The sequence below is a fragment of the Gymnogyps californianus genome, chromosome 29 (assembly GCF_018139145.2).
Source record: "Gymnogyps californianus isolate 813 chromosome 29, ASM1813914v2, whole genome shotgun sequence".
Classification (NCBI taxonomy): Eukaryota; Metazoa; Chordata; class Aves; order Accipitriformes; family Cathartidae; genus Gymnogyps; species Gymnogyps californianus.
This window is the reverse complement of record NC_059499.1, coordinates 1888237-1912277: the sequence shown is the minus strand read 5'-3', so window position 1 is coordinate 1912277 and position 24041 is coordinate 1888237. Positions and strand designations below refer to the sequence as shown.

The window sequence follows — 24041 nt, the reverse complement described above, 5'->3', positions numbered from 1 at the left end:
AGCTCAGCTCAGCTCCTGTGGTGCCACCAGCCGTGTCAGCTCTGGTTGAAGCCACCCTCAGGGTCTAAACTACCTTTCCAGAGGCTCCGGGGGCCCCAGAGCCAGCCCAGCGAAGAGGGAAGTGGTGATGGTCGCAGGCCCACCAGCTCTCCTGGCTCTGCCCGGTGCTCCCAGCGCAGGTGGCCTCCTGCACTGAACATCTCAATAGATGGTTTAAATTGACATTTCCAATCTGAGAATTTATAAAGTTGGGGCTTTTTCTCTGGATTCGCCCCCAAACCTCTGCCCTCCCCCCTCCCACTGGGGTGGGACCGGGGAGCTGCAGTGCTTGGCAGCTCCCAGTCTCTTTGGGGGCCTCAGTGGTTCCCACCCTGGAAGCTCACCCCCCCTTCACACATCTACCGCACGAGGACAGCTCTCCTCCCGAATGGACACTGTTCGACAAGAACCACCAAGGATAAAATCAGGGCAGGGGCCTGGGGTCCCTCCCCACTCGACCCCAGCCATGTGCCAAGACCTCAGAGGCAGAGACGCTGCTCGTCGGCATCCTGCTCCTGTCCCGCCAGCTGCACTCCCTGTCCCAGCTGGGGCTGGGGCCATCACGCAGCAGCCGAGGCTGGGGGGAGCAATGGGAACGTGGGTCCCGGCTCTCGGTGGGAGGCGCGGGGCGAGCGTTCGTGACAGAGGGGCCACCCAGCTGCCCCGAGCTTGCACCAGAGCCTGGAGCTGATTTTATCCTTGGATGTCAAAGAAACCAAAATGGAGAGAAACAAAGGGAAGAGCTACATTGACCCCAGCCCAACATCCCAACCAAGGGCCCAAAGCAAAGAGCAGCCACGAAACCAAAGCAAAGGTCCAAAGGAAGAAGGAAAGTCGCTCACTCACTGGTTGGTCTGTGTTTTGCGCGAGCGCCGGTCGCAGGGATGGAGGTGCAAGCAAGCAAACGGGGCCGGGGCTTTCATTGTTCGTAGTAATAACGTTTTGTACAAGTTCAAGAAGAAGCATCATGTCTCAGGCTGGTCGCTCTCTGCTCTCTGTCCCGCCATCCCTCTGTCCGTCCATCTGCCCGTGCTGGGCGCAAGAGAAAATTGGTTGGGTTGAGTGGGGTTTGTGGTCTGGTTTCCATTTCCATTGGGGTCTGTTGGCTCCATTTCTCACTCTCTCCCATGCCCCTAGATGAAATACTCCTTCTTGTCATCGCTGCTGGCTTGGCCGCCCTCTGCATTGATGATAGCTGTGTCGGCGTCGGGGGCGTCGTCCGACCCCTTGGCCTCATGGGTCAGGTAAGTACCTGGGTGGGGAGAGGGGGTCAGTGTCATGGGGGGGCCCTGCTGGCACCCCGCTCTCACAAAAGCAGGGGAGGCTGGGCTGCCTGGAGGGGCATCGGTGGCAGAGCCCAAGGGCTGGCTGGAAAGCAGAGGTGAGAGGAAAGTTCTTTGGGTTTGGCCTGAAATGGAAAAGTCACCGGCTTCCCTGGGACAAGCCCTGCCTGGGGACTGAGCCTCACCTGGGCCACTCAAAGCTTTGGCAGTCGTCTCTAGCCAGAGGGCGAAACTGCCTCCCCCTTTGCAGGCAGCAGCCCTTGCCTGCATTTCCAGGCACGTCTCCTGCCTTCCCCACCGTCTGCCCCTCCCTGCATCCCTGTCCCTATTCCCCCTCAGAAAACTGGAGGGTTTCTCTGCAAAACTGCCATCTGCAAAGAGGCTCCAGCTCCCGGCTGCCCCCGGAGCTGGCACGGCGTGGGGCAGAGGTGGCAGCTCTGCTGGGCTCGGAGGGCAGGAACAGGGGGCTCTTACTCACACATCACCTCTGCTGGGTTTTGCCGATGTCTGGATATGACCGTCTCCCCGTGTCTAATGCACATACCTGCTGGGCGGATGAAAAGTCCAGGGATGGGGAGATGGAAATGGTAGAGGGGAAGGAGGGAGAGGAAGGCGGAGGGCTCAAGGGATGGTGAGGATGGCAGGGAGAAGGGAGGAGGTGGGGTCAGGCACAGACGGGGACAGTGGCACGGGCAGTCCCGGGGCGGTGGGTACCAAGCCATGAAGGAGAGATGGAGACATGGGGTAGGAGCTGCCTCCACCTGGTGCTGCCCAACTCCAAGGACTCACTGGGACATCTCCATGCTGGGGTTGGTGCCAGCACAGGCACAGGCAGCAGGCCCCAAACCCGGGAGGGTTCCGTTCGCTGCGCTGCATTTCTCTGGACATGGGGCAGGTCTGCAGGATGGGGAGCTGCCTCCCTTCACCCCTACCCCATGCTGCCCACTCGCTTTGGGGACGTAGCCCTGCTCCCAGAGACCCACCAAGGGGGGAGCATGCCCTGTGCTGCCTGCTCCGACGCAGCACAGGGGTCTTGGCTCCGTGCCCCGCCATGCAGCTCTCCCGCCCCGTACCTTTGTGTCTGATCAGGTAGTGTCCCAACACGATGAGAAGACTGAGCAGGAGGAAGACAATGACAGCAACCACCCCGCCGATCACTGCATGGTATGTGCTGGAGGTCGAGGGCACCGGGCTGGCATCTGCCCAGACGGCAAAGGGAGAGAAAACAGAGAGAAGATGCTGCGGACCCTGTTGCGCGGCAGAGGCTGCTGCTCGTCCCACGGACTGTTCAGGGCTGCAGGCGGGTGCCTTGGAGGGCCCGATCCTGCTCGGCTCGGTGCCATCAGCTCGATCCTGCTGCAGGCAAGAGCTGTCAAGGTGGGAGCAAGAAAAGGGAAGGCAGCAGGGGAAGCAAGGAGGGGAAAGCAATGGCCATTGGTGCCAGCTCCTGCAGGGAGTGAGCTGAGAGGAGCCCCGACAGCTGCGCTGGTAGCCCTGCCTGGGCAAGAAGGCAGCCGAGAAGAGCTGTGATGGGCAAACCCATCCCTGTGCCCAGCTGCCTGCAATGTGCCGCAGGGAGCGGCACTGGCACCACGCTCTGTGCAGCCTGTGGTACCTCTGCCTTCAGGCACAGCCATGATCCCACCACCCATCCTTCATGGTGGGATTTTTGCCCCAAAAGGGGAGGCTGAGCACACGGCAGAGCCAGGCTTGGCTCACTCTTCCCCTCTGCTGTGCCAGCAGGAAGGTGATGTGCAGGCTGGCATAGCCACACACTGCACCCCAGGAGGTCATGGCACTCCAGGGAAGACGGGACCCCAAGGCCAGTCCCAAGTCAGCCACATCTTGTAGCACAGTCTGCGCTGGGATCCTGCATTAGCCCTGGTACACAGGGACAAATCCTCCTTCCACTCCACTCTCATCGTGCCCCATCAGCTCGGGAGGGACAGAGCCACGGAAATGTTCAGAGGAGGCATTCAGACAGGGCGGGATGGGACAGACAACAGGGGAGGTGACAGGACAGAGGGACAACATCTCACATGGACACAAGGCACAGGTCGCAGCTCACAGGCAGCTGCTGCCACAACCTGCCAGGAAGAGCTAGAAGGACCATTATGCAGCCCAGACTCTGAGGCCTTGGCTCCTTCTGTCGCGTATCACCACCCCGAAGTGCTGAGATGGTGGCTGCAGAGTCCACACACGCCAACAAGCAGCTGCACAGGGACTGGATCCTGGCTGGACACCTGGGACATGGCAAGGCTGTCCCTGGTCCAGGGCTGGGCCACCATCATCCTGTGGAGCTTCTCCCGCTGGGCTGGGGAGCAGTGGGTCCGTATAGAGAGAGAAAAGGAGCTTACGGTACCTTGGATGGGAGCTGGAGTGAAGGATGAAGCGGTGGCCATGGAAGCATGAGAGATGGGCTGGGAAGGGCCTGGCGGAGGGGCTGGAGTGAAGTGAACGTGTGGGGTGGGGAGCTGGGAAAAATCTGGGGAGGACAACAAAAACATAGGGACACAAATCAACCCCGGGAGGTGCTGGTGAGGCGTGACAGAGCCCAGTGGAGAGGACCCCAGCTCCCCCCAGCCTGATGGGACCCATTCTTCTTGGCAGCTCCTTCCACGACCCCTTTCTTGGCCATGGGTCCCGCTCCTCTTCTCCTGCCACCGGCCTCTGGGACACACTACTGTGAACATCTTCCCCCATCTCCTACCCTGCCAGCACCCCTGGTCACCCCTTCCTCCATGAGGGACCCCACTGGGACCCTCCTGCCTGGGAGCCCTGGGACTGCAGTGGCTGGGAAGTGTCACCCACTGTGAGGTACCACCTACACTTTCCTATGCACACCCTCAGGGATCGTCCCCGCTCTCCCTCGCTGCTGCAGCAGGCAGGCTTGAGGGCTCGGCTGGGCAAGGCGGCTGCTCCAGTGATGGTGCCCGAGACGCGAATGGCTCTGGGGAAAAAGAGGAGGGATTTGACAAGGGGAACCAAGCCTAGATGTGGAGCTCCTCTGCCAGGGGCTGTGACACCAAGCGGGTGAGGGACACTGGTGTTCTGGGTGCTGTGTGCTCGTGGATGGTGTTGAGCACCCTGAATGCTGCTGTGAGCCCATGGATGGGTGCTGAGCACCCTTGGGGCTGTTGTGCTCCTGGATGGGCATGGAGGGCTCTGGGTGCTGCTGTATGCTCACAGCCAGGCTCAGGAACCAGCTCCCTGTGCAGACCCTGCACCCAGGGGGACTGGGGACACACAAGGGGTGATGAAGGAATGACTGCATAGGGTTGGGCATTTAGGGGCTCATCCTGGGCAGGCAGAGAAGAGGGAGTCAGGGGGACAGGGTGCCCGAGGTGCCACTGCTGACATGCACTCCCTCTACCCACAGTCACATTGGAGGGGAAGGATGCCAAGAGCGCCCAAAACAGGAGGGGAGGGAAAGGGGACAGGAAAGGGAAGAGCTGGAGCATGTAGGAGTGCTGGAAGATGGAAGTCCAAGGCTGGTAGAGAGGAGAGAGACAGCAAGAGATTTGGCAGAAGAGGAGGAAAACCCCAAATCCAAGGCCAAAAACGCAGGGAAACAGGCTCCTACCAACACGTGAAAGCTGCCGGGCAAGGGGCTGGGTGCTGAGCACAGGAGCCGGGGCAGCACTGCCACCAGCCAGGGATGGGCTGGAGAAGCACTCGCAGCCCCACGCAGCACACAGCTCTGCTCCATGTGTGACACACGGCGCGTGGATGTAGCAGGGCACAACAACAGCAAACACGGCGGCAGAGCACAGCCGGAGCAGGGGGAGGCGGCGAGGGGACAGCACCATGCAGAGAGGTGGCGGGTGCTGCCCCTTCCCATGTGAGGATGGGTGCCGAGTGGTGATACACTCTAGGGACACGGGATGCAATGCAAGCCTGCAGCTCCAGCGGCTCAGGGCAAGCCATGGGGCCTGTCTCCAGAAGCTCGGGACAGGGCTGCCAGGGCACCTCGAGGTTTGGAGGGGTCGGTGCCGTCTGGAAATCCTCTTTGGCTCATGGTGGCGACACACAGAGGCTTCCTGCCTGCGACAGGCTCAGGAGCACTGGCCTCTCCTCCTGTCCCAGAGACTCCAGCAGAGTCCTGCCTGCAGCCCCTGCAGTTCCCCCATCGCACCCTCTCCCACTCCCCATTGGAGGCAACAGGGACCGAGCTCAGCCTGGGCCGTGCTGTGTCCCTGCCCCGACCCCCCCCCAAACTGGTCTCTGCCGTTCTTGGCCCCAGGCAGCAGCCCTGCACAGTGCAGGGAAGGACAGGGGGGCTGGACATGGCCGGAGGAGCTAGTGATGCAGCGCTCTGCCAGCGAGCGTGTCAGGACCCAGCTGCACGCATGCACCCCGCCCTGCGCCACAAAGCCCCCCTCCCACCACAGCCCTCCCTGGATCCATGCACCCCTTCGACGGGGAGACACAGCTGGGATGGAGGCGGCTGTGCCAACCAGCAGCTGCCGGGAGAAGCTGGGTGATGCTGGGTGCCCTGCGGCCCCGCTTACCGCTGACGTCGAGGTTGTACTTGGCCACGACGCTGCCCATGGAGCTGGTGGCTGTGCAGACATAGGTGCCGCTGTCGCTCTTGTTAAGGAAGGGGAAGATGAGGACGCTGTCAGAGCTCAGCTGCAGGGGTGCATCACTGCCCTCCTTCTCCCACAGGAACTCCTGGGGGCTGTGGAACGGGATGGTGGTGAGGCACCGCCGCCCTCCCCAGTACCCTGGGAGGGCTAGGGCAGAGCGGAGTCCCTGGCCAGGCAGTGGAGGGGGCAATGAAGGTGTGGGAGTATTTAAGCAGGAGGGAAATATCCCACTTAGAGATGAGCTGGGATGGATCTGCTGCTCCACGGAGAGGAGAGGGCTTTGCCTGTTCTCCGTGGGGCGCCTGGCCCTACTTGGCATCGATGCAAGGCCAGTGTCCGGCCCTTGGCCCACACAGTGCTACCTGCGATGCCCTGCCTGAGCTCTGGGGAGGGCTAAGTGGTGGTCTTGGGAGCCTGGCAGTGGGAGGATGAGTTGGCCAGGGCCTGGCGGGGCTGAGCAGGAGGAAGGCGAGAGGGGGCCTTACATGGGGTTGCCCTGCCCGTCGCACTGCAGCTGGAGCTTCTCGCCTTCCCGTGGGTACTGGGGATGCGGCTCGATCTTTGCTGTTGGCTTGTCTGAAAAAGGAGGAGAGGCACAGTTGGGTGATCACCTGTCCCTGCCCCACACTGTGCAGGGGCCTGCTGGCACCCCAAAACCCTGCCCCTGCACCCTGCCTTGGTCCCAGCTCTGCATGTGCAGGGGTGCAGCGTGAGTGCACCTGTGGGTGGTAGGGTGCACCGGGGTGGGGGTCGGCACTCTTGGGGTGCACAGTGCAGCTCCCACGTCCCTCACCCTGTCGTCACAGGGGACATGCAAGACAAGGGGAATGGGGACAAGCAGGACATGGGAGATGGTGCAGGCAGGTAGCATGGGATGGCACAGACAAGTCTCAGGGAGATGGGGACAGGCAGGGGAAAACAAAGGTGTGCACGTGCAGGGGAAGTGTAAGTGTGCAGGGCCCCTGCGCGTGACAGGACCGCTGTGCATGCAGGTTGATGAGCTTGTATGCATGTATGCATGATGGCTGTATGAACGTGTAAACGTAGGGCCATGTGTGTGATGTCTGCTGAACTGTGGTGATGCTGAGGCCTCCTCCATCTTTCCCACCCCTCCACAGCCCTGTCCCCTTCCCCATGTGGCTCTGTCCTGTAATTCCCACGCGCCACGTACAGTGGACCTGCAGCTTCTGTGTGGTTGACCTCTCGGAGTTCTGCAGGGACTCGTGGTCCACGGTGCAGGTCACCTCGGCTTCGTTGTCCTCCTTGGTGACGCGGAACTCCACCCGACTGCTCACGGTGAAGGTCTTTCCGTTGGGGTCCTCCACCACCTCAGTGCCCTCGTCTGTGGGGACAGGGGACCGTTAGAGCTGATGGACACAGTACCCCAGCAGAGGCACGAGGCTGACATGCATGTTGCAGGGGACACCCTGTCCCCATCCCTTTGTTGGCAGTAGCATAGGATGCCAGTGGACACAGCACTGGGCACATGTGCAACCCCTGGTGCCCCACCTGCCTCCGTGGTATTCCCCAGTCACCCCAGTCCCTCGAGGCAGAGCCCCACACCGCTTGGGCACCCACCTGTCAGCTCCTTGTTGCCCTTCTTCCACCGGAGCTGGGCTGCAGGCTTGCTGCCAGAGGACCGGCAGGTCAACCGGGCTATCTTCTCCTCATCAATTGGCTGTTCATGGCCGAAGATTTGGGGTTTCTGGGGGATTCCTGGTAGAGGAGGCGGCAAGAAATACAACAGTCTATTAGCTGTGTGTGTGCTGCCACCCAGAGACGGACGCGCATGCAGAGACATATCAATAAACACGGCAAGGATGAGTTAACGGGTAGGGATATGGGAGCAGCAGAGACGAACGGCTGTATGGACAGCATCTTGCAGGCAGGGCAGTAGCAGGCAGGAGATCGGGAGTGGGTGGGGGCGCTGCCACCGGTGGCTTACCCAGCACAGTGACCAGGGCCTTTGCAGTCCGCACGGGCATGGTGAAGATGGAGCAGGTGTATTCCCCCTCGTCCGACAGCACGACATCACTGATGCTGATGGTCAGCTCGTTGGGTGTGGACCTCTCCAGCTGGATCCTGTTATCTCGCAGGGCTGGGGGAAAAGGGACAACAGGGTGAGTGACAGGCTCAGTACCACCACACCCCTCCGCTAGCTCATATTTTGCCTGGTGGCATCACTGTAGGTGGGGAGCAGGAGGGAACGTCACCCTCCAGGGCACCACCAGCCCTGGTCCGCTTTCCCTCTGCCCCAGCACTGCTCCGGTCCTGGAGCTGGCTCCTCTCCCCGAGGCAGCCCTCTCCCATCCCCAGTTTCTGCACATGTACCTCGTTTCTCCCCGAAGTAGAGGGTCTGTTGGGCAGGGTTGGACCACTGTAGTGAGGAGTCATCAGGATCCTCCACCTGGCACTTGAGCACCACTGTACCACCGGCCACCACAGTCTCGTCTGACGTCGTGGGCTGGCTCTCTGGACACAGACAGGAGAGGTTAGCGGGGGCCCTGCGCATCGCCTCTCCCCAGGTGTGCACGAGCATCACTGAGCAACCAAGTGAAGGGAGGGAGGAACACAGCGGTGTCCCCAAAACCCCTGGGACAAGTAGGGCTCCAGTACCGGGCTGAATACAGCTTGCTTAGGACAAACATTTTTTCCAGCTGACCCCAAGCCCTGGATGGCCAGGCTACACAGACTGAGGTAAGGGGACTGGGTCACCCTGGCTTAGCTGCTCTGGGTGGAAGCATGGAGGGGCACAGGGAAGAGGAGCAGGTGTTGCCAGAGGTCTGGCTGGATCCAGGGAGACTGTCAGTGTGAGTGTATGCCAGTGTGCACGTCTGTGTATCTGGGAGCATCTGTACAGCCCCTTGAGCATGGATGTGTGTGTGCACACACACACACATGCTCATGGGTGCATGTCCCTCTCCAGGGACAAGGGGTTTCTATTGCACAGGCAGCATGCTTGGATCAGAGCTGTCCTGCACACCCTGGGGACAACAGGGACCTGCTCACAGGCATGTGTCAGCCCAGGTCTCCCACTGCGATCTCATTCCCCAGCAGGGAACGGCCCCACTACAGCTGCAGAAGCAAGGACCAGTGGGCAGGGTCTGTCCTGCTGCCCAACCTGCAGCACCCGCTAGGATGGCAGCTCCCGGGACGCTGCTGTCCCCAGGTGGTAGCCCCACGCCAACTTACACAGAGACATCAGTGTCAGGCCTGGCTCCAAGCACAGCCCCTGGGGCTGCTGGAAGATACAGGCAGCTGGTGCCCGCCAGGCATAAGCAGATCCAGGCAGGAGAAGGGTTACGCCAGGAGGCAGCAGGAGAGCCTGGCACCGGCACAGGCTGAAGGCACCTGGGGAGTCAGCAAGCTCTGCTCCACCGCTCTGGCAGTGCCAGCAAGCCGGGGTTCACACTGGTGGTGCCTCTGTGCCAAGCACCCCATGCAATGGGATGCTCCGCCAGCCATCTTCACCCCTGCCCCCAGCAAAAGCATCCGCGGTCCATTGAGTGTGGCCTGTGGGGTGCAGTCAGTGGCCCGCTCTCCACGTCATTCCTTAAGGAGATTTTCTTTTGCTCACGCTGCTCCTGGGCTGTGCACGTCCCTTCCCAGGCTGCATTTCCTCAGCTAAGACATTGTCCTTTGCTTCCTTCAGGCTCCTCGGAGGGCTCCACGCTGCCGAGCAGCCCAAGGGCAGAGAAGAGCAGCAACAGGATCAGATAACCCCCCCGCCTGCCCCAAGGACAGCTATTTTGGGAAAGCTGATGTGCCAGTGAGCTGAGCTGCACAGGGAGAAGGGGGACACTGGCTCTCCCAGCCTGGGGGCTGCATACCCTCCTCACCCAGCTGAGTCCACAGGCAGCCACATGGACAAGAGGGAGGAACACGGATGCTGCTGCTATTTGCACTTTGCTCATGTGCCGGACACAGGGCTTCACAAAGTGTCATCTTCTATCCTGGCCCAAGTTACTTGTGTTTAGGCAGGGACTCAGCCTCAGGACCCCCAAGCCTTGGGTGATCCTGCCTGTGTGCTCACGCAGCCTGCAATGCAGTCCTGATTTCATGTGTTTGTTTTCCTGTGTAATATTCACTGCCTGGGAGAAGCTCCGGTTATCGGAAGGAGAGAGGTGGAAGCAGCTTCGGCTGAATTTCCCCATTTTCCACCCAGAATGGTGAAGGGAAATATTTTCTTTTGCTCACATTGCAAATTACTCAAAGCTATCGCAGGGAGCAGGAAGGAATGAAGAGGTTTTGGAGGAGGGCAGGAGGACAAGGCTGCTGGGCTTCCCAGGAACCGCTTGGCTCATGTTAAACTCCAGGAAAGCCCAGGCTGGAAAGCGCGTGAATCCCTCCCTGCCCACTCCCAGCAGCCATGATTACCAGAGATGCATCAAATTCAGATTAAAAATATTCCCAGGGTAAAGACTCTCTCTCCAGCCCCAGGAAACTCCCCATCACTAATGCTAATGTTTCATGCTTGCTATTGAAGTTTTGCTCCTCTCCACCTGCCTGGGTTTGATGGCCAGCCCTTGGCCATCGCTACACTCCTGCCTGGTCAGCTGAAGAGCCTCTGGTTCACATCTCCTACCCTGCAGACATTTACAGGTGGTGATCAAGCCTCCCCCACACACCAGCCGGCCAGAGCACCGGAGCCTTGCTCCACAGCCTGTTCCCAGCTGCTGATCAGAACACAGGCTCTTCCCTGACACATCTCCAGCTCGCTCAAGGCCCAGGCACAGTGGGAGTGCTGATGAGGACCACCAGGACCCCTGATGCTGGGGACAGCACTGGGCAAGCGGGGACCCCCCCTCCGCCGTGGGGGACACATCTCTCCCACATCACATGCTGGGGTCTGCAGCTCGGCCAGGGATTGAGGCCATGGCTCTACGTCCACGCCTCCTGACTGGGGAGATCTGTCTGTCAGCTTGTTTTAATTTGGTTAACGATGCCTTTGTGCTGCTACTACCATAATTAGGGGATTAGGCTGTTGCAAGCCACTGTTGTCCAAACTCAAAACACTCCAATTCGGATGCAACTGAGGACAGGGTCTAAAGCCCACACAGAACAGACCCAATCTCTTAACACAATTACCATCACCTGCCAGAGCACTGGCCTCATTAAGGTATTAGCATGGGGAGAAGTTAAACAGAGCAAGGTGTGTTTCCCCCAGGGCAGGGGCCAGGGGATGCCACCCACACCCCCACACTGGGTGACACCCAGGGCACCGAACAGACCCATCAAAGCTCTGGCTTCGCCTTGTTGACGACCTCCCTTCTCCCTCCCCGGCTCACAGCTGTATAGCCGGGACCACCAAGATGGGCCTCCAGTACCCTGGAGACCACGCTTCCCCAAGAGCTGCAGAGCCACGTCCAGCTCTCCCGCCCGTGGGTGCATGCCAGCAGCTCGTGAGGGGTGGGGGACACAGCCCTGCGCCAGCCCCTGCAGCAGAGCCCCTCTGGCCCGCCGCACTGCGCCCTCCGGCACGACCTAGATACTCGGTTCGCCTCCGCGCCGCGCGCCCGACAGCTTGGAGGAACAGATGGGCATGGCTGGGCCGCTGCGCCAGTGCAGCCTGATTTAATTAAAAACTGCCACGGCTGTAACCTGCTGGCCCTTGACAGAATAGGGGCAGAGCTGCCGCAGGAGCTGCCATGGGGCCAGGAGAGGAGTGGGCGGCAGGACCCCAGGAGCAGTGAGTTCCACCACGGGAAGCTTCACCCCCTCCTGCCATGGCCCGCAAGGAACAAGGCACAGCCTGCAGGTTCCCCGTCCCTCTGCAGCCTGACCACCGACCTCGCAGGCAAGACCCCCTGTCGTGGTTGAACCCCAGCCAGCAACTAAGCACCATGCAGCTGCTCACTCACTCCCCCCACCCAGTGGGACGGGGGAGAGAATCGAAAGAAAAACCCTCGTGGGTTGAGATAAAGACAGTTTAATAGGACAGAAAGGAAGGAAAGATAATAATATGACAACAATAATACTAAAAGAATTACACTATACAAAACAAGTGATGCACAATGCAATTGCTCACCACTCGCCGACCAATGCCCAGTTAGTTCCCGAGCAGCAATCCGCCCCTCCCAGCCAGCTCCCCCCAGTTTATATACTGGGCATGATGTCATATGGTCTGGAATATCCTTTTGGCCAGTTTGGGTCAGCTGTCCTGGCTGTGTCCCCTCCCAACTTCTTGTGCCCCTCCAGCCTTCTTGCTGGCTGGGCATGAGAAGCTGAAAAATCCTTGACTTAGCATAAACACTACTTAGCAGCAACCAAAACCATCAGTGTGTTATCAACATTATTTTCCTACTAAATCTAAACCACTGCACTATACCAGCTACTAGGAAGAAAATTAACTCTATCCTAGCTGAAACCAGGACACCTCCTCTGGTAGGGCAGGCAGGGGGCACAAGGGGCAAAGCTGCCATCCCACAGCCGGGGACAGTGGCACACTGAGAAGGAAGATGCCTCACGCACCGTGACTGCTCCCAAATCCAGCAGCTCTGGCACAGCCCAGTGCATCCTCCCGGTCAGATCCTCGGGGTTCCCAAGGAAGATGAAGGGCAGCTTAGGCCACCCTGCTCACACCACAAGGGCCCTTCAACAGCATTGCGAACGGTGCTGCTATGAGAAAGCAGGTACCCGTCACACAGGGGTCCCAGTCCCCCAGGGGGCCCTGGGCAGCATCCCGGGGGCTCAGAGGCACGAGGGGGAGCAGGGTGAGGATGCTCTGGAAAGCTGGCTGCAGCAAAAGCTTTCAGGTCTTCCTGGCACGCTGGTTAAAACAGCCCCCGTGAGCCCGGGGACAGGTGCCGGACACTCAGGGAAGCATCCGCCCTCGCTGTGCCAGCAACTGCTGCCAGCACGGAGCCGCTGCCACCTGACAGCCCGGGCTGGCACAGTCCCCTCACCCTCCCTCTGCGACACCGCACAATGGCCAAAGCAGCCCCTGGTGCCGCCCCGCCACCATGGTGCGAGGGGCTGCGCAGCCCGAGCCCCAGCACGCTGGCAGGGCTCGGCACCAGGCTGCACCGGAGGATGGCTTCTGCTCTCACACCGGCGCAAAGGAGGCAAGTGCACGGCCCCAGGGATGCCAGCATTGCTCTGCAGGGATGAGACGAGGCAGGAAAAGCATGCAGTGTTTGAATCCAGCCTTCCCCGCACCGTGCTGAGCTTGGGCATGTGCAGCCAGCCCAGGACCCCTGCTGCCTGCACAGCCAACAGCCCTCCTGTGCTCATGGCTCTCCTCTCCAGGAGGGGGAAGCAGATCCCTCAGATCTACACCTCCCAGCTCCCAGGAGCCACCCAAGCCTCGCTGGCCACCTCAGGCCGCTGCTATCACCCTGCAATAGGGTGAAAACTTATATTGCAGATGGCAAGCCAGTAGCGAGGTCTCCTGGGAGGCAGAGGACCCAGCTCTCCCTCCATGGGACCCTCCTGGAGGAGGCCAGACCTGCCACAGGCAGGGACACTGAAGGCTCAGTTACTGCCTCAGACCTGGGGACAGGCAGAGCAACCTCAGGCACCCCACAAAACACCACAGCAAAGGCTTTGCCAGGCCCCCTTGTTTTCGGCCAAGAGCTGCTGCCCGTGTTTGTTTCGGATCCCAGTCAGTGCAGTGAAATTAGAGAAGCACCACACTCTAGAAAAATCAATATTTCATTAATTAAACCTGTGCACTTTTGCAGGGGGGCTGCATTCATATTTATGAGGGGAAAAACGATGTACATCTCTCCCGGCTCCCTGAGCCCAGCAGCAGGACCTGCTGGCACGCACATCCCCTTCCAGCACAGATCCTTAAAGGTTTGCAGCTCTGCTGCTTCCAGCCCCGGGACGCTGCCATGCACAGACACAGGAACTCTCTGCAGCACTGCATCTCCGGGGGCTTTTGCAACAAAATGCCATGGCATACCTTCTGCCTTCCAGGAGCCATTTCACCTGGAGCATGCTCAGGGAAGCAGCAAGCGATGCCCGGGAAGAGCACTGCAGCCCAGCAGCCTTCACGGTGCGTCTGGAGGATGCCCTGCTGCCCACACCAACCTCAGCAGGGCAGAGCATTCGCTGAGGCCTGCCAGAAGCTGGAGGCACTTCCAGCAGCAACCGCGGTCGTGGCAGGCAGGAGCCAGAGCTGCCAGGACCCTCTCCCAGCCTCCACAAGGCATGTCCACCCTGCGCCCATCTGAGCCTGCCTCCAGGCTGTGAAAGCATTTCTGTTGGGGCAGAAGCAGCCCCAGAGGGAAACACCCACTGCTCAAATCCCTCAAATGCCTCCAGTCCACAGCCATGGCCCAAAAAACAACACTTGTCATTTTCCTCATTCTCTTCTATTTAGTCTAGTTCTGTCATCATAAAGATCCAATTTATCTCTGTTGACACAGACATTTTCTAAGACGAGTTATCTCCTCTCCAAGGACTGTATTTTAATAATTCACTCAGCAGCCATGAACTGCAAAGCTCCATTTCCAGCCGCAGGCATCCTTCCTGCGTGGTGACACCAGAGCAGCCCGGCCAAGGTGGCAGTTTTGAACTCAGTGGATTGCGAACCTGGCCAAGCGGGCTCAGACATCTGCTGTGCAAGCTTGCTTGCAAGCTGATTTGAGCAGCGTGTGAATGCACAGTCTGGGATACCCAGAGCCCAACTTCCAGGCTCCTCCTCACTGGCAGCTGACTTGCTCCAGATTTTGTTAGAGGGGGAAACCTGCTCCTGTTTCAGCGCATCTGCTCAATGCCACCCCGTCCTCCTCTTCCCTGCATGCCTGCCTGTGGAAGCCAGCCTCGTCGGTGCGCTCCAGCCCTCAGACAGAGTACGCATCCCTCCAGGAGCCGCAGGGCAAGGGGCCCTCCTGCAACACCTCCAGGGCTGGCTCCTTTTCCAGTCCTGTGGCATTTAGGCACCTCTCGTGGCTGCAAGGCTTTACCAAGTGCTGTCACCAAGAGGCAGCTAGCATGGATGGCTCCATGCCAGACAAGCAAAAGCAAGGCAGAGGAGGATACGGGCAGCAGGTGAAGGGAGCAGATGGAGGGCCAGGCTGCAGGCTGAAGCAGGTTCAGATCAAAAGGTGGTGGTGGGAGGGATGCAACAAGCCAGCCCGATCTAGGAGAGGACTAGAAGCGGGGACATCCCTGTGTGCCATCACCCAGCTGTTCTCCCAGCGAGCAGGGGTATTCTACTCTCAGGCTGGGCAGGCGATTCTCCCTGGCACAGCAAGGCCACAGTGGCTGTGGCATCCAGGTGCTTCGGGAAGCTTCCCAGGTTTTCCTCACCCTCAGAGGGACAAATCCTTCCAGGATCCCCATTTGCACCCTCTGGTGCCAAAACCTCACTCTGGCCCCTCCACCAGCTCCCACCCTTGTACCTCCAGCCCACAACAGCCAGCCTCTCTGACCCATCCTTCCCACAAACGAAGGGATTTGATCTCAGGGTGACAAAGGGCTGTCACATTAATGCAAACGCTCACTAGAAGTGGAACACACACAACCCCTAAAAGTCTGCTCTGAACTCCAGATCTCTTATAGACAGGGATGCTGTGACATGCCACTCTGCAACAGCTGGCTCTGCAACAGCCAAGCCCTCTGCTTTGGGGGCTTGTGATGCGGGGTGTGAGATCCAGAGGTTAAAGGGGGAAACGACAAAGGGACCTACTGTCCAAGCTCGCAACATGACAGGAGCTCGCTCCTTGCAAGTGAAGCGGTCAGCCGAGTGCAGGGACTTCATGCCTTCAAGTGTGGTCGACACAAAAAACCCCAACTCCCCACCCTAAACACCAAGTTCTGTATTATTTCTCTGAAAGCAGGCATGTACATTCTGCTGAAGGGGCAAAGCAAGAGGACCCAGCTCCTCATCACAGTCTGCTCTGAACCCTGGGCCTTTGCTGGGGTTCTTCCAAGGCCATGCTAGAGACTTTGGTCACAGCCTCCAGGACCCCATCGATGCTCTCCAGCAGCCCCGAGCCCTCCGCAGGCGAGGGCAGCAGGGTCCTGGTCAAGAGGCTCCGACACTCAGCCCCAAGCGCCGCTGGCAAATTGCAGAGCTGCATCCTTCTCCCAGGGTGTGGGGATGCGGTCACCTCCCTGACAGATCCTGCCCAAGAGCATGGTGAAAGCCGACAGATGCCTGTGACACCTGAGCAGGGTTAAGCAACTGAAACATGGCCAGCAATTAGCAATCAATCAGCAGCCAAGAGCAGGCAAAAGAGAAGCAGCTGAAGAGAGAGGCTGGTTGCAAGTGCTGCCGAAGCTCTCAGATCACAGGATACCCTCCTCCTCCAGCCCTGGCTGGCTGCTTTTAGAGCAAGCTGACAGAGCCCCTCCTGTGTGCCTTCGGGTACGTCCTCGCCACACGCCTTCCTCTGCCGCCGTGCATCAGAGCGGAGCTGGGAAGCAGCCTCTCCTCTGGGACCAGCAGGATTCTGCTTTCTGCCCTATCAAAGCACACAGCCTCGTCCCCCCCCGACACTGACTGCTCTTCCAGTTGCCCCAGGGCTGGATGAGCCCCTGCAGAGAGCTGGGACGGGAGCAGGCTGGTCGGGGGACAAGGGAGCTGGGGAACCCCTCTGATGGCAGCAGCAGCTCCTGCCTGCAGCTTTGGCAGCAGCACAAACACAGGCCGCCGCTGGCGGCTCTGCTCAGTCGTGTTTGCACATTCACACCAGTCTGGTGGCCAATTAGCTCAGCAAAAGGCAGCAGCATCGTCAGGGAATCCCGGCGCCGGGCACACTGATCGCCTCCTTCCAAGGCCACCAGCAATCCCATGGCTGAGAGTATCTGTTGCCACTCCGACCCAAAAGTCGCCAGCCAAAGCCCAAAGCCGCAGCCTGCCTGGGGAGAGCCGAGACCCCAGCTCAGGCACACCCTGCACACCAGCTTGCCAAGTACAGGCAAATCCTTGGAGGAGGCAGGACAGATGAGGGGGAAAAACCCCATTCTGGGCCACCAGAAATCATCCAAGCACTGTGACAGCCATCCCCAGTGTCAGAGCTTTCCTGGAACCCTCCAAAAGGGGACTAATTCCCTTGTGAACGAGCAGCAAGCTCACCCAGACCCTCGCGTCTCAGGCGTCCCTCTGGCACAGGGCAGTGGCGAGCAGAGCCAGGCAGGGTGACCCCTCTCCCAGGGCCCTCCTCCAGTTTGACAGCAAACAGCTGATAACTACTTTTTTGAGCATGTTTTTTAGCTCCTACCCTAAGGCCAATCTCCAACATGACTGTTGCCAAGGGAACGAGCTCTTTGCTTTGACAGTTCTGTTTTAAGGATCTCCCGCCTGCCCAGCGAGGTGTCTCAGAAATGGTTGCTTTGGATGCCCTGGTACATTGCTTGTTGCTTTGCAGGCATCTAAACACTTGCAGCAGAGCTCTGCCCAAGCTGGCATGAGAAATTGTCACTCCCAACTGCCCAAGGATTAAACACACAAGGTTGTGTAAGAGGATATTTATAACAGAAATAAGAAATGGGGAAACCCTGGCAGCTCTGCTCCCCTCCTAGGGGACAGCATGCCTGCTGATGGGCACCACACACTAACACTCCTCCTGACTTCCCAGAAAGACAGGAGGGAAGAGTAGTTTCAAAAGATTAAAATACAGGTTCAATCCCACTGGTCTTTCAGGTGACTGCAGTGGATGCTCTGTTGTGCTCAGCTGCAGCAGGGAGTCCCCACATTCCAATGGATGCCCAGGGAGAACAGAGCACTCTCAGCTTTGGCAGTGGCCCACCAGGTCACCTCTGTTGTTGCATGGTCTGTCCCTTTTGGAGTTGAAGTCCCCAGCATCACAGGGAGACAAAAAAAAAAGCCAGAAACCAAAGCTGGTGAGATGTGGAGAGCCCCCAGGAAAGTGCCACAATGCTGAGCTGTTACTGCGTTCATCTGCTCGAGGTGAAGGTGTTTAAAGTCAAGCTAAGAGCAGAGCCCTGCAGCACACAGCCAAGGCAGCACGCTGCACCACTGGGCCCATCTCCCCACGGCCTCCACCACACGTCTGACTGGGAGGAGAGCAGAGTGCAAGCCTGATGGCAGCAGAAAGGAGCACGAGTTGTTGCCCTGGGCACAGTGCCGGTACAGACACCACCAAACACATCCCACCTCTGGAAAACAGGTCCCCCGCATGCATGGGGCAATGCGGTCCCAACAAGCCCTCTCTTCTGGCACAGTCAGCCCTGTGCTTGTCTCCAGATTGAGAAAGTGAACCCAGCTCCTGTGCAGCATCTGTACAGCGGGTGGCCCAGGAAGCCTGCTGCTCTCTGCACTGCCGGCCACTCAGACCAGAAGTGTCAGAACTTGCTTTCCCTGGAAACAATGGCCTGAAAGCAGCAGCAAAAGCAGTGGTCTGGAAAAGCTAATGCTCCACATTGGGCTTGCCAGTAAGTATGCTGTCTGAAGCTTTGTGAGATGAGGAAGAACATCTGTAGATGGAGCACTGCCTGGAGCATCACCTGAGGAAGGGGCAGGTCCCTTTGAGCAGGACCCTGCACCAACAAGGGGAAGCTCACAGCTCTGCTGCTCCACAGCCACAGGCAAATTCTGGGGTCACCTGGAAAGATGCTGCCATCTGGCTCTGCAGCAAGCGTTGCTGCCCTCCAGTACATCGCTGTGACACTGGGGAGCCTCCGCAATCCCCGAGCGGTGGGAGCTGCAGTGTCCAACGCCTGCCCGTGTGCACACCGGTCCCTGTGCCCTCAGCCCGCATTACAGCGGAGGCAGAGCGTGATGCTGGGCAGGTGACTGGAATGGTTAAGCACATTCCTGCCCAGCCCTCATTGCACATCTCTGCTTCTCCACCTCCCTCTGCTGTTATTGACTGCTTGTTTTAGGCAGCCTCATCTGGGTTAGTGCTTCTGGCATCAGGGCTGCCCAAACACAACACACAGTATTACTACATCCGACTCCTGCCTGGCTCCTCTCCTTTCCCCCCGGCCAGCACGGCCCTCCCTCTGCCACAGCGACTGCACAGCCCAGCCCAGTGCTGTCTACAACAGCAGCAGAGGGGCTGAGACAGCCCTGGGTGAAAGCAGGAGCTCTTTCAGAGCAGGACGGAGAGCCTCGTCCCCCACCTGCCATCACAGGTGGACGGAGGAGCCAGGGCACCAGGGAGATCACTTACACCTCACCATCACTGCACAATGAAGGCTCTGCTGCTGCATCACTTGATGGCTGCAGGTGCCTGGCCAAGAGCAGAGGGGAGAGAACTGGACCAGATGGTTCAAGCCGAGCTGACCCAGTAATTCAGAGGAGGAGGATCAGATACATCTGACTACGTGGGTGTTACAGCGCTGGCATTACCTTCAAGATCCCATAGAGTCACTGAAGAGCCAAGCAACAAGGAGGCAATTCAACCTGTGCAGACACAGCATCAGATGACCTGCATGGCCAAACCATTGCCTGGGCTGTAAAAAGAGCCCAGAGAGCACTTCAGATGGAGACTAGGCTGCACACCAGGGGTACCACACCAAATGCTGGCACCGGGAGCAGAGCACTTCCCATGCTCTGCAGCGGCTCTAACACAGCAGCAAACACATGGGACCCAGGAGAACAAGCCCAGCAGCACACAAGCAGAGCCCACCAAGCTCAAAGACCACCACACTGGCACTGCCACCAGCAAAGGCACCTTGGACACATGTTCACATCCTGCACCACCTCTTCCCTCATGCTGCTCCTCTCCTGCAAGGACCTGAATGGTCACATGACACCCTGGATTGGGGTAAAACTAGGTTAAAACCAACGTAGTGAAAACAAACAAGAATGTTAGGTTTAATGCAGATTCCTCCATCTGGCTAAGTGCCTGGCCATGCCAGCACCAGGGTGACTACCCAGATGTAGACGCCTCCAGTTACTCCGGCAATTCCAACACCCCTGGCAAGGCGAGAACGTCAGGCAGAGGGAGAAGAGGCAGCGTCTAGCACGCAGGAGACCTCACAGGCAGGGAATCCTGGGCAAGTAACATGCTTCCCTCCATCTCCTTCCAGAGAAGGAAAGGTACCCACACTTGGGAGGCACTCAACTCGTGTTTCAGCAGCAAGACCCTGGTCTGTTGGGGATTTCTCCTCTGGCCAGCAGACCAAGCCGCCACGCTCCCAGCAAACACCCCGGCCTCAGCATCACAGACCATGCCAAAACCTGAGGCATTATCAGGACAGCGGCAAAATTCCTGTCCCACGGCAGCAGTGCCAGCACATCCCCTCACCGTCTGGGTATGCGGCAGGGCAGCTCTGCAGCACTTGATCCCATGTATTGTCTTAAAATCCAGCACTGCCTGTTGAGCCTAACGCATTGTGCCAGACAGCCGAGTGGTGGCTTTCGTGCTGCCCGTCCAGCTCCCTCTGCCTGGCTGCTCACAGAGGGATGCTCTCCTCTGGCTGACATGCTGATCCCAGCTGCATCGCCACTGCGAGAACAGCTCGCTTCCCCCAGGCAGCTGATCAGAGTCATCCAAAATCAGGCCATCCAGGTATCGAGTGATGCAGATAGGTCGCACTCCCTCTTCTCATGCCTGCACACCACCGCCTCATCAGGGATGTCACTGCTTCCTCTACTCTAGTGCCAAGGGCTTGTGCTGGCACAGAAAGAGACTTGTAGCATATGGTGAGCCCTAACGACATGTGAGAACAGGGCATTTGCACACATTAGTTGGGTAAAAGCACTGCTGTAAGCAGCAATCAAAAGATTATGTTAGCTTCAGACAACTATCAGGCTTCCACAGTCCCCCTTCTGCACACCAGGGCTCCCTCCCCAGGGTCTCCCCGCTGCACGCCCAGAGCCGATGCTACAGGCTGGAGGTCGCACACAGCCTCCTGCAGTCTGGCTCAGGACCAGTGCTGACATCTCCCCAAAGCTTCTCCTGAGGGAGCAGGACTACAGGTCCTGCAGCCATCATCTGCTCTAGGGCTAGAGATGGTAAGAGGCCTGTGGGAGTCCAAACCTCTCTCCCAGCCCTATACTCCTACCACTAGACACTGTTCCCACAAAGGCAGGGCAGGGTGGATGACTTCTTACAGAAAGGACACCAGCTGGAAGAGCAGGGCATTTCTCCAAGACCAAGAAAGCTCCTCCTGCATGGTGTGGCCGAGTAGACACCTCCACCAGCTTCAGAAAGATGAAGCCACCTTCCAGAAAGGTCTGACTTCCAGCAAGTCTCCTGAACCTGCCTCTCCACAAATGCCAGCAGGGAACTCATCTCGCCTGGCTTCAGACATCTCAAGATGGTCTCCAGGCTCTCCTCAGCCAACAGAGAAGCATGGGCACAAGCCACCTAACCAGCCTCATCATCTGCAGGAGGAGACAGAGCAGCCCTGGCCCCGCTGCTGTGGCATCTATACCTGGTCAGGCAGACCCAGCTCTAAGACCCTCAACACTGAGGCTTCTCCCAGCAAGAGAAACACACACGATGAGTGGAGCAGCTCTGGTACAGCAGGAGGTAACTGGATGTGAGACCTGAGCTCAGCTTCCTGCTGTGCCACTGAAGCTGCCCAGCCCCCCCCGCTCACTGCTGCAGGATGGTGGTGCTCCTGGTGCTGCACATCAAGGATTGCTCAGAGCCCGCAATGCTGGTGCCACAGCAGGATGAGGTTGCTACTGAGCACAGGGAAAAACAGCCCCAAGAAGCCTGGTTTTGGCATGTTGTGGCTTCCCATGGGACAACAGTAGGGCACTGTTCAAACAAAAGGGTTACACAACCCTAGAGTGGAATAACTCCGCAGGGGGAATAATCCTTACAGCAAGGACAACCACGCATCCAGCCCAAACACTCAGAAATCTGCCGACAGCAGCACAACACCAGCCAAGTGCACAAACACGGCCCCGGTGTGAATCACCATCGCTTCCAGTGCCCATGCAGCTTCAAGGAGCTCTGCCGGGTCCCACCGTGGTTGTAGCTTTGAAATCCAGAGCGCTGGAGGAACGCTTCTTCGAGGAGACAGGTACTCTGTCCCTGCCCCAGGAAGGGTGCTGCGGAGGGGCTTTCCTAGCTAGAGAGCTGTGCTGGGAGCGGATGGCTGAGGGGCACGAGGGTAAGGCACTGACCACGAAGACATGCCAGAAGCTTCTTTTCAAGCATCTTCCAGCCATCTGTCTCCTCTGCTCCCAAAGGCTTTTTGGGGGTCCGTTTGTCCGGCTGCGTCGGACAACAGAGAGGCCGGCAGCTCATGGCCAGGGCTGGGCCACAGCAGCAGGCCAGCCCTAGAAGAAATCTTGCAGTGTCATCATCCAGGCTGCATCCTGCCCTAGGACTACACACAACTTCAGGTCACGGCCACCCCTCCTCATGTGAGCACTTGCCAGGCTGCTCAGCCACCCCCTCCTGCCTGGCTCCAACCCACTGAGCATCACCACACACAGGATGCAAGGACATCCCTGCGCCGTGGGACTGAGCATCACCCACACCCAAGTGACTCTTTCAGGCTCCTGTGGGAGGACCATGGCCATAACCAGAATAAATCCCGGGATTCATGGATGGGAACACAGCCACCAACCCACACCAGCCCCCAGAGCAGCTCTGCCTTGACAGCGACCTCCTCCAGCAAAGGGACAGGCCACGGGGGAGGCGCCTGCTGGGGAAGGCAGGGGGAGGCTTGCTCCTCACTCCAGCACGGGCAGCCCAAGCTGCGGGCAGGAGGCTGCCAGGTTCAGACCCCTTACCCTCTGTACCACACTCCCTCCACCACAACAGCCCTTAGGACCCTTGATCCCAGGGCCACGTACTCACACAGAACTACCTCCCTGCTTCCGATGAGCCACATACATGGACTCAGATGGTGACTGGACCCTCTCCCACTGCCAGCCTCTGCAACACCCCCCCAAAACACAACACACAGACCGGGGGTAGAGGCCAGGCCCCAGATGGCTGCTGCACCTCCCCACAACCTGCTCCCCATCCAAACACACACAACAGCAATTTTATCACGACCAGCGACTCCTGACATTGCAAACACAGCCGCCAGCAGCCCGACAGGAATTATAGGCCCTAAAGCAGTGAGTGCTGGCAATCCAGCAAGGACTCTGCGGTTAAACGGCTATGGAAAACAAGGTGCTGCCGTTGACGAGCCCTTACCGAAATTACATTTGCTTTGCAGCACTTCATTACCGGCTGCCTCGCCCCACGGCGTGCTGCCCGCCGCTGTGCTGTATGGCGGGTAAACACCCTTTGTCTCAAGGGCTGATGCTCCAGCCAAGCCCCGCACCTCCTGCATACAGACACCGAGGACCGACCAGATGTTGGGATGCCGCTAGACATCCCGGCAGTAGCGGGATCCCGGCGGGATGGGGAGTGGCCGCCCTTCCCCAAGCCTACTGCCCCAGGGAGGGGGGGGCTCCGATCGGGCAGCTCCCGCCGAGGGCTCCTGCTCTGCCGGGGGAAACCGGGGACCCGCCCCATCCCGGGGAAGGGTCTCCCCACCCCGGGGAGGTCACCGCCGTCCCCCCGGGGGCTCCAGCCCCCGCCCACAGGGGTGTCTGCCTCCCCCCGGGGTCACCACCGACCCCCGCCATCCTCCCGGGGGGGCGGCTCTACGCCACTGGGGAGTCTCCATCCGCCGCCCCCCCCCCCCCGCAGGCAGCGCCGGGAGGGGCCAGGCTCCGCCGCCGCCCGCCGGGGCCTGTCTGGAACCTTCCGCCGCCCCGGCCCCGCCCCGGGCGGTACGCGGCGATGGGGCGACACGGCGGGCAGCACCGGCACCGCCATGACCTTGAGCCCCGCCGGCCGCCCGGGGCCGCGGCGGCGGCACCCGCCCGGGGCCGGTGTCGGCGGCGCGGGCGGGCCCCGAGGGCAGGACCGGGGCGGGGCGGGCGGCACCTGCCGGGCCCCGCCGCGCCTGACCCACATAACGGCGCGGCGCGGCCCGGCCCCGCGCGCGCGCGCCGCCGCCGCCGCCCGCACCTGTCGCTCGCTCGCTCGCGCGCGGCCGGTCCCTCGCCGGTCCCCCCCCGCTCCCGCCCCTCCCCGCGGGGCCCGCGCGCGGCCGGTACCCCCGGCCGCAGGAGGGAGGGGCGCGCCCCGCCGGTCCCCGCCGCGAGGAGCTGAGTGATGGCGGGGGGGCTCGCCTAGCCCCGGTACCGCCACTCACCGTCGCGGGAGAGGTTTCCCCGGGCGGCGCCGAAGCACGCGAGGAGCAGCAGGAGGCCGAGGGCGGGGGGCAGCATGGTGGTGGTGGT

General features: G+C 59.7%; 1 protein-coding gene across 3 annotated transcripts; it reads right to left on the bottom strand.

Moving 5' to 3' along the window:
• Nucleotides 1–1086: 1086 nt before the first annotated feature.
• Nucleotides 1087–24041, bottom strand: CADM3 (cell adhesion molecule 3). 3 transcript variants are annotated; one of them, XM_050912110.1, is made up of 11 exons: nucleotides 23954–24041; nucleotides 8243–8383; nucleotides 7857–8009; nucleotides 7490–7627; nucleotides 7083–7253; nucleotides 6397–6487; nucleotides 5834–6003; nucleotides 3685–3807; nucleotides 2396–2521; nucleotides 1801–1866; nucleotides 1087–1291 (listed from the first exon to the last, which is right to left on the bottom strand). In XM_050912110.1, exons 1-11 carry the CDS (start codon nucleotides 24027–24029, stop codon nucleotides 1173–1175), a joined length of 1374 nt encoding a protein of 457 aa, XP_050768067.1. In that variant the 5' UTR covers nucleotides 24030–24041; the 3' UTR covers nucleotides 1087–1172. The 3 variants fall into 3 exon arrangements, with proteins under 3 accessions (XP_050768067.1, XP_050768069.1, XP_050768068.1); XM_050912111.1 differs by having other exon boundaries at nucleotides 1210–1291; nucleotides 1808–1866; XM_050912112.1 differs by lacking the exon at nucleotides 3685–3807.

What these genes read in the sequence shown, in the direction of transcription:
- CADM3 (XM_050912110.1), bottom strand. Translation starts at nt 24,029, where the DNA reads ATGCTGCCCCCCGCCCTCGGCCTCCTGCTGCTCCTCGCGTGCTTCGGC. An exon ending in CTACTTCGGGGAGAAACGAG is followed by an intron (nt 8,010 to 8,242) that starts GTACATGTGCAG and finishes CTTTTCCCCCAG; the next exon opens with CCCTGCGAGATAACAGGATC. An exon ending in GACGGGCAGGGCAACCCCAT is followed by an intron (nt 6,004 to 6,396) that starts GTAAGGCCCCCT and finishes CCCGTTCCACAG; the next exon opens with CCCCCAGGAGTTCCTGTGGG.